This window comes from Palaemon carinicauda, chromosome 9 (assembly GCF_036898095.1).
Source record: "Palaemon carinicauda isolate YSFRI2023 chromosome 9, ASM3689809v2, whole genome shotgun sequence".
Classification (NCBI taxonomy): domain Eukaryota; kingdom Metazoa; phylum Arthropoda; class Malacostraca; order Decapoda; family Palaemonidae; genus Palaemon; species Palaemon carinicauda.
The window spans coordinates 149,584,746-149,599,081 of record NC_090733.1 but is presented as its reverse complement, the minus strand read 5'-3'; the positions used below and the strand labels follow the sequence as shown (position 1 = coordinate 149,599,081).

General features: G+C 45.8%; 1 protein-coding gene across 2 annotated transcripts in view; it reads left to right on the top strand.

Annotated features, from left to right (window-relative positions):
• LOC137646927 (uncharacterized) overlaps positions 1–14,336 on the top strand; it is a 79,568-nt gene that overhangs the window by 46,697 nt on the left and 18,535 nt on the right. For both annotated transcript variants that reach the window (XM_068379997.1, XM_068379998.1), the window contains exons 4-5: positions 9,212–9,478; positions 10,229–10,964. In XM_068379997.1, coding sequence (XP_068236098.1) covers positions 9,212–9,478; positions 10,229–10,964 — 1,003 coding nt within the window. The remainder of the gene's footprint in view (positions 1–9,211; positions 9,479–10,228; positions 10,965–14,336) is intronic.

Sequence of the window (14,336 nt, the reverse complement as noted above, 5' to 3'; positions counted from 1 at the left end):
CGTTCGCTGACCGGCTCAGTTGCCTCGACTTGACGTTGAGCGTCAATCACCGCAGTCGAAGGTTGTTTTGCCTGCTCAGTCTATGCAGTCAAGGCAGTTCCGACGTGACATCGAGCGTCAATCAACTTCAGTTGTTGTTGTTGGTCAGTCACAAGGATTTCAGTCCTTTCAGCAGCGGCGTGACGTCGCTTCCTCTACTGCTACTGCTGCTCCTTTGCTTGTTGACATTGCCTGTCAAGCGTTGCCGCCGCGGCAGGTCTCTCCTTTTCATGAGACTCGGCAATTGTCGGACGAGGTTCCTTCAGATGAGGAAGTTGCTGATCCTCCTCCTACTGATATTCCTTTGGGGACTTTGTCAGACGGAGAGGAGCCTAAAGCTGCTCAGCCCTCTATGGACTTTAAAAAAATCATGCTGATTTTTAAGGATCTTTTTCCGGACCATTTTGTAACTGCTGCTCCTCGTTCGCCTTCGTCAGAGTTTACGCTAGGCCTAGCTTCTTCGAAGCCGTCGTTTTCTAAGCTAGTGCTCTCTCGCTCTTCTAAGAGAGCTTTACGTTTGCTAGGCGACTGGTTGATCACCAGGAGGAGTTTGGGGGAGACAGCCTTTGCTTTCCCCCCTTTTAAACTGGCTTCTAGAGCGAGCGTCTGGTATGACACGGGAGAAGTTCTTGGCTTGGGAGTTCCTGCCTCTGCCCAGGGAGACTTCTCAAGCCTCATAGACTCTCCCCGTCGCCTGGCCATGAGACGCTCCAAGATTTTATGGTCGGCTTCAGAGCTAGACCATCTCCTGTTAGGAGTTTTTTCGAGCGTTTGAAGTTTTTATTTGTTTGATTGGTCCCTGGGAGCCTTAAGTAAGAAGGTCTCTCCAGCTGTCAATGTATTGCTGTACAATTATGTCATGCATGAACAAGGCTATCAGGGATGGCTCCAATGATCTGACAGCCATGTTCACTGCAGGAACAAGGCTATCAGGGATGGCTCCAATGATCTGGCAGCCACGTTCACTGCAGGAGTACTTAAGATGTAAGTGCGCTCAATGTGTTCATTGTCAAGACAAACTTCACGATGAAGACTACCAAATCTGTCTTGGCAGCAGTAAGGGAAGGCGACTGGATGGTCTCTCTCGACCTTCAGGATGCATACTTCCACATCCCGATTCATCCAAACTTTCAACAACATCTGAGGTTTGTGGACGGGAAAGTAATGTACCAATGTCGAGCACTGTACTTCGGCCTCATTCCTGCTCCTCTTGTTTTTACAAGGCCCTTGCAAAATGTAGCAAGCTTTCTACATTTTTTGAGGATTCAGAGCCTCCCTTTATTTTGACGACTGACTAATCAGGGCATCGTCATTATATCGCTGTCTGGAGAGCCTCTAATGGACATTAGACCTAACCAAGGAGCTAGGTCTCATAGTGAACGTAGAGAAGTCGTAACTTACAGTACCCCATCCCAGACTATTCTTTATTTGGGAATGGAGATACAGTGTCTGATTTTTTGGGCCTTTTCGTCTCCCACAAGAATGGAACAAGCTCTGTTAAAAGTCCTTCACTTGCAAGAGAAAAAAAGTTGCTCTGTAAGAGTTTGAACTAGCCTCGTGGGAACTCTTTCATCGCTGGAGTATCTCTTTCCCAATCTTCAACTCAGTCTAGACATGTCTGACTTGGTGGGACAGCAACATCAGACTTCGAGAAGGTCTTTCTCTTGCGATCAAGAACCCAAACCATGTGTTGTATTCAGATGCATCGGATTTGGGTTAGGGAGCTCCACTGGACAGTCTGGAATGCTCGGGTCTTTGATCCACGGATCAGAAGGAACTCCATTTAAGGCAAGTAACATCTCTCCTTTGGCGAGATTTGTGCAAGGAAAAATGAATGTCTTGGCGGACTGCCTCAGCAGAAGAGGACAAGTCATCTCCTTGGAGTGGACGTTGCATAAGACTGTGTGCGAGAAGCTATGGATGACATGGGGTCAACCCACCATAGATCTTTTTGCGACTTCTCTGAAAAAGAGGCTCTCGACTTACTGCTTTCCAGTTCCAGAGGCAGCCCACATAGACGCTTTCCTGCTGGACTGGTCTCACCTGGACGTTTATGCCTTTCCACCTTTCAAGATCCTAAACAAGGTGCTGCAGAAGTTCACCTCTCACGAAGGGACCAGGTTGACATTGGTTGCTCCACTCTGGCCCGCAAGAGAGTGGTTCACAGAGGTACTTCTATGGCTGGTAGACGTTCCAAGAAGTCTGCCGTTACGGATGGATCTCTTGCGACAGCCTCACGTAAAGAGATTTTATCAAAGCCTCCCCACGCTTCGTCTAACTGCCTTCAGACTATCGAAAGACTCTTGAGCTCGAGGGTTTTCGAAGGAGGCAGCTAGAGCGATCGCGAGGGCTAGAAGATCCTCTACCATCAGGATCTATCAGTCGAAATGGGAGGTATTTAGAGACTGGTGCAAGTCCTCCTCTATTTCCTCTTCCAAGTGCCTCTGTAGCGCAGATTGTGAATTTTCTGCCTTATCTGAGAAACGGTCGCTCCCTCTCTGCATCCACCATTAAAGGCTACAGAAGCATGTTAGCTTCTGTTTTCAGGCATAAGGGTTTGGATCTTTCTAATAACAAAGATCTTCAAGACCTGCTTAAGTCTTTCGAGACTTCCAAGGAGCGTCATATTTCGACTCCTGCTTGGAACTTGGACGTGGTCCTACAGTTCCTTATGTCAGACAGGTTTGAACCATTAAATTTAGCCTCCCTGAAGGATCTTACCCTCAAGACACTTTTTTTTGGTGAGCTTGGCTTCGGCTAAAAGGGTTAGTGAGATACATGCTTTTAGCAAGAACATCGGTTTCTCCGCTAATAAAGCAGTATGCGCTCTTCAACTTGGTTTTTTTGACCAAGAATGAACTTCCGTCTCGTCCTTGGCCTAAATCATTTGAAATCCCCAGTCTTTCTGAGATTGTGGGGAATGAAGTTGAAAGAGTGCTGTGCCCCGTTAGAGCTCTTAATTTTTGTTTATCCAGAACTAAACCGCAACGAGGTTGTTCAGAGGCTTTATGGTGCTCCGTTAAAAAGCCCTCTTTGCCTATGTCTAAGAATGCGTGGTCTTATTTTATTAGACTTTTGATTCGGGAGGCACACTCTCAATTAAGTGAGAAGGATCATAATTTACTTAAAGTCAAGGCTCATGAAGTTAGAGCGATAGCAACTTCTGTAGGGTTTAAGCAAAATAGACCCATTAAAAGTATTATGGACGCGACCTTTTGGAGAGGCAAGTCGGTTTTCGCTTTATATTACTTGAAAGATGTCCAGACTCTTTATGAGGACTGCTACACACTGGGACCATTCGTAGCAGCGAGTGCAGTAGTGGGTGAAGGCTCTACCACTACATTCCCTTAATCCCAATATCCTTTTAATCTACTCTTGAAATTTTTAATCTTATTTTGGGTTGTACGGGAGACTAAGAAGTCTTTCGCAATCTTTTTGATTTGGCGGGTGGTCAAAATATTGTTTTTTGAGAGCGCCCAGATTAAGGGTATTGATGAGGTCCTGTTATAGGGGTGTTCACCCTGGTTATAGCAGATCCTGGGAGTCTTTCGACATCCTAAGAGGATCGCTGGGCTTCATGAGGATAGCGGTCTAATGAGGCAGAGTAATAATCAGAGTCTGCTTCCTTACCAGGTATCTATACTTAAGTCTGTTTTTTGAATAATTGTCAAAAACTCTTGAGCATATACGCCTTTATTGTATTTATACTGGTCTCTACCCACCACCATGGGTGTGAATCAGCTATTATATATTCACCGGCTAAGTTTAATATTTAAAAATTATATTTTGATTATAAAATAAATTTTTGAATATACTTACCCGGTGAATATATAAATTAAAGGCCCTCCCTTCCTCCCCGATAGAGACCTAGGGGACTGAGAAGAACTGGAGATGTTTACAAGTATATGCGGTATCTGGCCGATAGTCGGCGCTGGTGGTCACACCCGCAACCTTCACGGCGATCGCTCGCGAGTTTTTGGAATCTGTTGAGCCGTCGGAGACGTCAGCTATTATATATTCACCGGGTAAGTATATTCAAAAATTTATTTTATAATCAAAATATCATTTTTCTTTCTCTTGGAACTTTGTTGTCTTTAAGGTTGTATGTGTAGACTGGTCGACAGTCTTCCGCAATCTATTGATTTGGTCAGGTGGTCATGTTGTTCCTTGAGAGCGCCCGGAACAAGGGTATTAGTTGAGGTCCTGTCATGTTAGAGGTTATGGCACCCTTTGACAGCTCCTAGAGATCTTCAGCCCCCTGGGTGGACCGCTGGATCTTTTAAGGATAACAGACAGAATAAGGCAGAAAACCATTGCAGTCTGTTTCCTTATCAGGTACGAACCGCTTATTTTAGTTATATGTAACTATTAAGTGAATTTTCAATCAAATTGCTGTCTCAGACCCGCCTCCAAGGGTGTCAATCAGCCATTCTTATATAACCAGCGGGTAAGTTTTATATTTAAAAATGATATTTTCATAATAAAATAAATTTTTGAACATACTTACCCGCTGGTTATATAAGTTATAATCCCACCCTCCTCCCCTCTAGAGACCTAGAGGCAAGAAAAATCTGATGAAGTGGGGGTAGTTCTACCTGTAGTCCACCAGGGCACTAGTGTACACCTAACATACCTGCGTTAGCCGCGAGTTTTGAATTAGTTCTACCGAGGCGTCAGGAACGCTAGCCATTCTTATATAATCAGCGGGTAAGTATGTTCAAAAATTTATTTTATTATGAAAATATCAAATTAAGTTAATACTGTCGCGTCCCCCATACCCTGACAAGGTGGTATTGGGAATGTCCTAGCCTAGAATTCCAGCTAAAGGACTTCAGGTCGACTTCCTAGGACAAGTCACTCTTCTTCCCTCCACACACAAGCTTATGTAGGCCGCACGTTTCTTGCGTAGCAAGAAACTTGCGAGGTGCAGGGACTCTTTTTTTCGAGTGCTGCTCACTCGGATTCTGAGTCCCCGGGTAAGCCAAAGCCAGTAAGGCTGGGGACTTTCAACCCTACCTAAGGGTAAGTCACCCTATGTAAATAGCATGGTTTGTATTTCGGTTACGGAACAAATGACAAATTCGGAGATAATTTGTATTTTTCCTAACCTTACAAACCTTAGCTATATACACATATTTGCCCGCCAGCCCTGTCCCCCAAGACAAGTCCTACCTCTAAGTGAAGTGAGGCAGCTCACCAGTGTGTGGGGGGGAGGGGTAGCTAGTTACCCCTCCCCTACCCCCGTGCTAACTAGCGCGGGGGTAGTTTAACCCTCGTTAAAATCTAATGGCTCGTCATTTCAGCTACGCTGAAAGTAATACCCTATGTAAATAGCTAAGGTTTGTATGGTTAGGAAAAATAGAAATTATCTCCGAATTTGTCATTTCATTAACTTTCAAGGGCTTTTGTTACCTTATTCAGAAAAATGTAAATTTTTCAATCTAATTAATGCCACTGTATTTAAATTCTGAAAATGAGGTTAGGAGCATATGGAAGCTAGAAAATTCTGCATTGGGTAAATGTTAGGGATTTCATGAATTTCATAAGATATGTCTTTTTATATTGATGCATTTGATTAATTTGTTGCAACCCCTTGACTATGATTGTAATACATTTACTGTAATGACACCCCATTTTTTAGTTGTACTATGATATGAGTTTGTTCCGTAACTGACATACAAACTACGCTATTTAATAGGGGTTATTACTTTCGGCGTAGCTGAAATGACAAGCCATTAAAATTTTAACAAGGGTTCACTACCCCAACGCTAGTTAGTGGAGGGTAGGGGGGTAGTCTGCTCCCCCCCTCACACACACCTGTGTTTGAGCTCGCTTTACTTTTGGCTCGGAGCGAGAACGGTTGTTGCCTCTCTCTCCTCGCCTATTTTGGACTGCCATTAATTTTTGTCTTTTTACTTACTTTTTCTTATACTTGTAATATATATATAAACATTCTTTATGTTTATGTATATATTTGGGTATAGAAATGTAGTAAGTTTTCTTTTCAGTGTTTGTGCTGTGTGTGTGATGTACGACAACGACACTTGCGTAGCAAGGCCACCACAGTTCCTCTTCGTAGGGAACGACCTCTCCCTCTCGGGTCCATTGGTCTTCCCGTCGGCATACTGTATTTCCGTTGACTTTGCCGCTGCAGGGGAATCGTCATCGCCTGGACCCTCTTCATTCATCTATTGTCTTCGCTTTTCCTCTTTTCCTACGGGAAACTTGGATTCTCAGCGAAGGGAATGTGGTCTTTTTTTAGCTTGACTACGGTCTCTCTCTACTCGAGGTTGTCCACCTTTACTACAACTACGTACTATTAAGGTAGCTCCTTTCCCGTTGCGGGTTAGGTCGCTATTCCGTTTGTTTGTCTCAATTATTTTTTGTGAAATCTAATTGTATTTTAACTTTTCAGCTTTTTCCGTGGAGAACACTTCCCTTCGGGGGTTTAGTGGTTCTCACTGTTATATTCTTAGATGATTAGATAATTATAATTCTGTTATAATTCTGTTTTTATTACAGTTACTCCGCTCCCCCCCCCTTCTCCCGTGGATGTCATCTGGGGAAGGTGGGCGCATACTTAATTCTTATTTTATGTCTTTCCCTCGGGGTTCCTCTTCGGAGTTCCTCCCTAGGAATTTCTGTTAAAATGATTATTTAATTTTATTTTCCCAGTTAACTATGCAGTTTTTTTCGTTCGACTAGAGAGTGCCAACGAAGCAGAGCTGTCCTGTTCATGCCTGGGGATTCTGCTGTCGCTGCCGTCCCTCAGAGGACGTCGTCATGGGTGTTATCCCTTCTCTTAGAAGTTCTCCCGTGACAACATGCCAGCACTTCAGATCATCTTAGAACGCTAATGGAGGTTCGCCTCTAGGGGTTGGACAACTTCCCTTCCGAGGGAGGTTTCCTCCCCAGGTGTTAGGTTTTCTCCCTTCAGAGGGAGAACTCCCCATACCGTAATAAATTCATCGCCTTTGACTACTGTTGCTGCCCTGCGGCCAGACTTTTCTACCCCCTTGCTGAGTTTCTCTTCCTTCAGGGGTGGAGCACAGTCTTGGCAAGTCTCTTCTACGAAGTGTTCACCTCTCTCGTTCACGAGACAGGCCACTCATAGAGACTTCTCTTCGGAGAATCACTACTGCTAAGGTCAGCTTGCTGATCCACCAGCCCTAAGGGGCGTCACCACGAGTGTCTTCAGGTCTCTTCTACGAAGTGTCACCTCTCTCGTTCGCGAGAGAGACCACTCATAGAGACTCCTCTTCGGAGGATCGCTCCTCTTCGGAGGATCGCTACTGATAAGGTCAGCTTGCTGATCCAACGGTCCTAAGGGGCGCCACCACGAGTGTCTTCAAGTCTCTTCTACGAAGGGTACCTCTCTTGTTCGCGGGAGAGGTCTCTCATAGAGACTCCGCCTCGGAGGATCAAGCAGAACTTCCAGTGACCTCTACCTTGTGCTGCAACGTGGTCCTTTGGAGCCAGCTGACCTACCGATCTACCAGCGCAACCTTGCGCTGCAACGAAGGACTTCGGTCCTAGACTCTAAAGCAGACCTGCTTACGGTCCTCTTCGGGGGATGCCCGCCCTTTTTAAGGACACATCTCAGTTCCTGATCGTCCTGCCAGCTAACCCTTCAACCTACTAGCGTGCGCGCGCGCTGATCTTCATACGCGCGCAAGCGCCGACGATCTTCTTAGGCGCGCAAGTGAAGACGATCTTCTTACGCGCGTAAGCGCTACGATCGTCTGCGCACGGGTACTGATGGTTTCCCGCGCGCGCACCGCTAACTTCGCGCGCTCGCCGATCTTCTTACGCACGCAAGCGCCGACGATCTTCTTACGCGCACAAGCGCCGACGATCTTCTTACGCATGCAAGCGCCGACGATTTTCTTACGCGCGCAAGCGCTGATGATCTTTTCCGCGCGCGGATGCCGATGGTCTCCCGCGTGCGGGTACTGATCGTCTCCCGCGCGCGCGCCGATGGTCTTCCGCGCGCGTCAACAAACTCGTACGCATGTGCGCCGATAGCCGCGCGCGCGTGTGCCAACATTCTGGTACGCGAATACGTGCCGACGATCCTTTATTCGCCCGCACGGGCTCTTCATTCTGATCCTGCACGTCAATCTGATTCCTGCGCACTCTATGAAGTCTCGGCCGCGAGCGCAAGCGCTCCAGCAGTCTCCCGCGCACAAGCCCCGGGTATTCCCCATCGCGCGAGCGCCAGCGCGCTCCCCAGTGCAATCGCCAATACCCTCCCACGTGCGAGGCTGCAGGATAACGCGCAGTAAGGGCGCCATCACCACATCCCCCCTGTGGTGGCTGCACAACAGCTGGTTTAAGACCTCAGGCTCCTTAGTGGACAAGTAGCAGAAGGTTGAGGGCATTTTTACCCGGTCTTAGTCTGCATGAATGAAAAGATTTGTCTGGCCCTTACTCTTTTCTTCATCCTCCCCTCTCTTTGGGAAAGCAGCATCCTGGGTTCTCTGCACAGCTGACTTCAAACCACTGCAGGTAAACCATGTTTCCTTGTGTTCCGAGTATTAAGATAATACTGTCACGTCCCCATACCCTGACGAGGTGGTATTGGGAGAGTCCTAGCCTAAAGTTTCCTTCTAAGGGACTACAGGTCAACTTCCTAGGACGAGTCACACTTTATTTTACCTTCACACACAGCTTGGGTAGGCCGCAGTCCTTGCGTAGCAAGGTTCTAGCGAGGTGCAGGGACTCCTTATTGCTGAGTGCGAATACACTCAAATATTGAGTCCCTGGGCAAAGCCAAAAGCCAGTACTGGCAGGGACTTTCCACCCTTCCTAATGGGTGAGTCACCCCTATTAAATAGCGGGGTTTGTATGTCAGTTACGGAACAAATGACAAATTCGTAGGTAATTTGTATTTTTCCTAACTATACAAACCTTAGCTATTTAATCAAACTTGCTTGCCAGCCCTTTCCCCCTTGAAGTCCTACCTCCAAGCAAAGTGAGCTCAAACACAGATGTGTGAGAGGGGGGGTTAGTAGGCTACCCCCATAACTAGCGGTGGGGTAGTAAACCCTCGTTAAAATTTTAATGGCTCGTCATTTCAGCTACGCCGAAAGTAATAAACCCTATTATATAGCTAAGGTTTGTATAGTTAGGAAAAATACAAATTACCTACGAATTTGTCATTTTGCAACAGGAACAAAGTAGTGCAGCATGGGATGGGAGTGTGGAAGTTGTGAAAGCATGGCTAAAATCTGGTGGCAACATTAATGCTGTCAATCAATATGGTGGGACTCTGCTCTCTGCTGCATGCTGTAATGGTCAGGCAGAAGTTATGAAAGAACTGATGTTGCATGCTGATCTACACCTCAACACTGCTCATGGCGGAAAAACAGCTCTTGCCCAGGCAATTCACTATGGTCACGATGAGTGTGTTGAATTGATCCTCACTTCCACATTGAAGGTAAGAAAGTTGTTGTACTTTGGAGTTATGCATTAAAGGCTTTTGGGTTGTCATTTTGTCACGCACCCTGAATTATCTTTGGAAAATTGTACCATTACTTGTATTTGTGCCTACCTTATGTAAGTTTATATTGATCGAGGTTGGGGTGTGAACTTGAATATCATGATCCCCTGAATTACTAAAGGGATTATATTTTGAGATTTTCAAGTACTGCAGGGAATTTAAAAAAAAAATTAAATGTGCTTTTTCTGTAAAGTATATTGTCTAATTGAGGTCAGAGTTGTAATGATAAGTTATAGTGAAAAAAAAAAATTGGTAGGAAGCTGGTATGTACCTACAACAGTTTTGACACTTATATTATTTAGTGTGAAAGATACTGTAAAGGAAATTTGATGTATGGAACACATTTTGTATTCCCTATGTTTTAGTTTAATCTGGCATGGATTATATTAATTTTCTTATAACCTGGTTTACTTGTACTTTTGTGGTCCCTAGATTGAATCAAGGATTAATGAACCATCTCATTTTGAGTTCAGGAAATTAACCATTGCCTTTTGAGTTCTGGAAGTTATTTAGCACTTTGTTAGCTCTTGAATTTGGTGTTTTTCTATAGGTAGGAATAAATTTTTATTTGAACCTGGAGAATTATTTTAGTTCATTTTGGTTTAATGGAGAAATGAGTGTTGATAGTTGAGGTCATTTATATTCTCCACTAGTTACTGATTTCTTACTTCTTTTTTTTTTCACCAGTGTCGGCCAATATTAACTGGACACTGGACTTCAGTTGAAGATACTCTTAAACGTCAACCAAAACTAAGCCATGACTCTGCATCATATATTCTTTCATGTGCAACACAGGAAAGTGAATGGACTGTTGTGGAAATACTGCTGGCAATGAGTATATCATTTACGGTTGGAGATTTAGGTCCAGTACTTCAAAAAGCCTTTGCGTTCAATGAGTGGCAGATTATTTATTCAATTCTCCGTAGAAAATTCCGTCACAAGGGTGAGTGCATGAATGAAATATTGGCAAAATTAATTGATCGAAGAGACTGGGAAAAAGTTGATACTTTACTGAAGTTGGAAAAAAGATATGCGAAGTTTGATGTGAAGCTGGCAGAGGCATGTCTCGAAGAAAATGAGTTGAGGGCCCATCAGTTACTAAAGCAAAACAAATATGATACTGAGACACTGAATGGTACTCTGTTAGTGGTTGCTGGTGGTGGAACGAGTGAAGAAGTTTGCCTCCTCTTAATGGATTGGTATCATTTGTACACTGATGAGACACTTGTGAATTCAATTTATTTGACATCAATGAAGAATAACTTGGAACTCTTACCAGTTTTGCTTCAAAAACATTTCCAGCGGATAAGTTATCAAGCTTTAAGTTCGGCGCATGGTGCAGCAGAAAGATTTGGAAATAGAAATGCTCAAAAGCTCTTAGAACGAGCGCTTGAAGTGAAGGCAATGAAACTCTTTTCCTTAGGTAAGATTTAGCAATTGAAATGTGTTGATAGAAATTGCAAGCCTATTATGTTTTAATGATGGTCCATTTAAAAGTTGAAAGTGTAGGGTTTAGTGTTAAATTGGAGATAGATAAGAAAAGTTTTTAGTCATAGGTGAGGCCTGTCTTATGTCTGAACTCCCAGTCATGTTCACTTTTCCTTTCTGCATATAGTGATAGGTTGATATTGTTGTTCCTTGTAGGGAATTCCCTGTATAAAGCATCTACCTGCAGTTTACTTGTACACTTTAGAGTACTATGTGCTGAGGGTTCCTAATCATGCCTCTTTAGACCTCAACCTTTTACTTTTCATCCACTTCCAAAGTTTAACTGAGCCATGAAATCTTGAATTTTACCTAGCTCCAATTTTTATCTCATTTCAAAAGAGTCTTTTGTGAAAGTTCTATTAGATTATAGTGGCATTTGATGGTTTTTTAAATATTTTGCGATAACATTAAAACCTTTTTATAGATTGGTTCTTTCTTCATTTTGCAGAACATGTGCCTTGCTTTCTTTTTCTAGACTCCTTCTCTGGGGAGGGGTTTCTTCTTAAAAGAAAATTTGTTCCCTATGCAAAATACAAACGTTCCACTCTTTACTGAGGAGTATTATTTTGGCGAAAGTTGAAACCATCTGATAAACCTTATGTCAGGGTGTAACTACCCATCGCTAGTTAGCGGAGAGGGGGAGCGGGGTAGGTTAATCCTCCTGCTCACACCAGCACTGGCGACTAACTGTCACTTTTTATTTTGGCTTGGTAGAGTAAAGACGTAGTCTCTCTCTCTCTCCCGTTAACGCCCTTTTAACCGGTTATGGCTAAAAGCAACTGGCCTAATGTTTATAAGATTTCCTTTTGAGCTGCCTTCCTTACACAGGTTCCCTTGGCAAGGGAGGTAGCAGGAGGCCATGGTCTCTACTTCTGTAGCTCACCCAGTGTTCACTCTACTTCGGCGGGCAGCTATGAGCAGTGTCTGACAGGAACTCCTCGGAGTGACTAGTCACGGGACCACAGGTCTCAGCAACGAGTTTTGGCTTCGTTCCGGAGGTTGTACGGGCTGCTGTTCCTTTAACTGGGTTTGCCCGAAGGGAGGAGATGCAACCTTTACGACCGGAAGGTTCACTTTCAAGTGTTGCGTAGTCCAACCTTCCGAGGAACAACACTGCACACCCTTCTGAGCGGCACCTCCCTCGTCCGTGAGGCGATGCGCCATAGGAAGTTGATCGTTGCCCTCTTTTGCGAGAGGAGAGATCTTCTCCAGCACTCCCTTCTGAATGGCAGCTCCCTCATTGCGAGGCGATACGCATAGGAAGGAGGAGTTCATCAATCCTCTTTTGCAAGAGGAGAGATCTTCTCCAACACTCCCTTCTGAACAGCAGCTCCCTTGTCCGCGAGGCGGATACGCCATAGGAAGGAGGAGTTGATCAATCCTCTTTTGCGAGATGAGAGATTTTCTCCAACACTCCCTTCTGAACGGTAGCTCCCTCGTCCGCAAGGCGAGATGCCACAGGAAGGAGGAGTTGATCAATCCTCTTTTGCGAGATGAGAGATTTTCTCCAACACTCCCTTCTGAACGGTAGCTCCCTCGTCCGCAAGGCGAGATGCCACAGGAAGGAGGAGTTGATCAATCCTCTTGCGAGAGGAGAGATCTCCAACACTCCCTTCTGAACAGCAGCTTGCTCGTCCGCGAGGCGATACGCCATAGGAAGGAGGAGCTGATCAATCCTCTTTTGCGAGAGGACAGATCTTCTCCAACACTCCCTTCTGAACAGCAGCTTGCTCGTCCGCGAGGTGATACGCCATAGGAAGTAGGAGCTGATCAATCCTCTTTTGCGAGAGGACAGATCTTCTCCAACACTCCCTTCTGAACAGCAGCTTGCTCGTCCGCGAGGCGATACGCCATAGGAAGGAGGAGCTGATCAATCCTCTTTTGCGAGAACAGAGATCTTCTCCAACACTCCCTTCTGAACGGCAGCTCCCTCGTCCATGAGGCGATGCACCATAGGAAGGAGGAGTTGATCAATCCTCTTTTGCGAGAGGAGAGATCTTCTCCAACACTCCCTTCGGAACGGCAGCTCCCTCGTCCATGAGGCGATGCACCATAGGAAGGAGGAGGTGATCAATCCTCTTTTGCGAGAGGAGAGAACTTCTCCAACACTCCCTTCTGAACAGCAGCTTGCTCGTCCGCGAGGCGATACGCCATAGGAAGGAGGAGCTGATCAATCCTCTTTTGCGAGAACAGAGATCTTCTCCAACACTCCCTTCTGAACGGCAGCTCCCTCGTCCATGAGGCGATGCACCATAGGAAGGAGGAGCTGATCAATCCTCTTTTGCGAGAGGACAGATCTTCTCCAACACTCCCTTCTGAACAGCAGCTTGCTCGTCCGCGAGGCGATACGCCATAGGAAGGAGGAGCTGATCAATCCTCTTTTGCGAGAACAGAGATCTTCTCCAACACTCCCTTCTGAACGGCAGCTCCCTTGTCCATGCGGCGATGCACCATAGGAAGGAGGAGTTGATCAATCCTCTTTTGCGAGATGAGAGATTTTCTCCAACACTCCCTTCGGAACGGCAGCTCCCTCGTCCGTGAGGCGATGCACCATAGGAAAGAGGAGTTGATCAATCCTCTCTTGCGAGAGGAGAGATCTTCTCCAACACTCCCTTCTGAACGGCAGCTCCCTCGTCCATGAGGCGATGCAACATAGGAAGGAGGAGTTGATCAATCCTCTTTTGCGAGAGGAGAGATCTTCTCCAACACTCCCTTCGGAACGGCAGCTCCCTCGTCCGTGAGGCGATGCACCATAGGAGGGAGGAGTTGATCAATCCTCTTTTGCGAGAGGAGAGAACTTCTCCAACACTCCCTTCTGAACGGCAGCTCCCTCGTCCATGAGGCGATGCACCATAGGAAGGAGGAGGTGATCAATCCTCTTTTGCGAGAGGACAGATCTTCTCCAACACTCCCTTCTGAACAGCAGCTTGCTCGTCCGCGAGGCGATACGCCATAGGAAGGAGGAGCTGATCAATCCTCTTTTGCGAGAACAGAGATCTTCTCCAACACTCCCTTCTGAACGGCAGCTCCCTCGTCCATGAGGCGATGTACCATAGGAAGGAGGAGCTGATCAATCCTCTTTTGCGAGAGGACAGATCTTCTCCAACACTCCCTTCTGAACAGCAGCTTGCTCGTCCGCGAGGCGATACGCCATAGGAAGGAGGAGCTGATCAATCCTCTTTTGCGAGAACAGAGATCTTCTCCAACACTCCCTTCTGAACGGCAGCTCCCTTGTCCATGAGGCGATGCACCATAGGAAGGAGGAGTTGATCAATCCTCTTTTGCGAGAGGAGAGATCTTCTCCAAC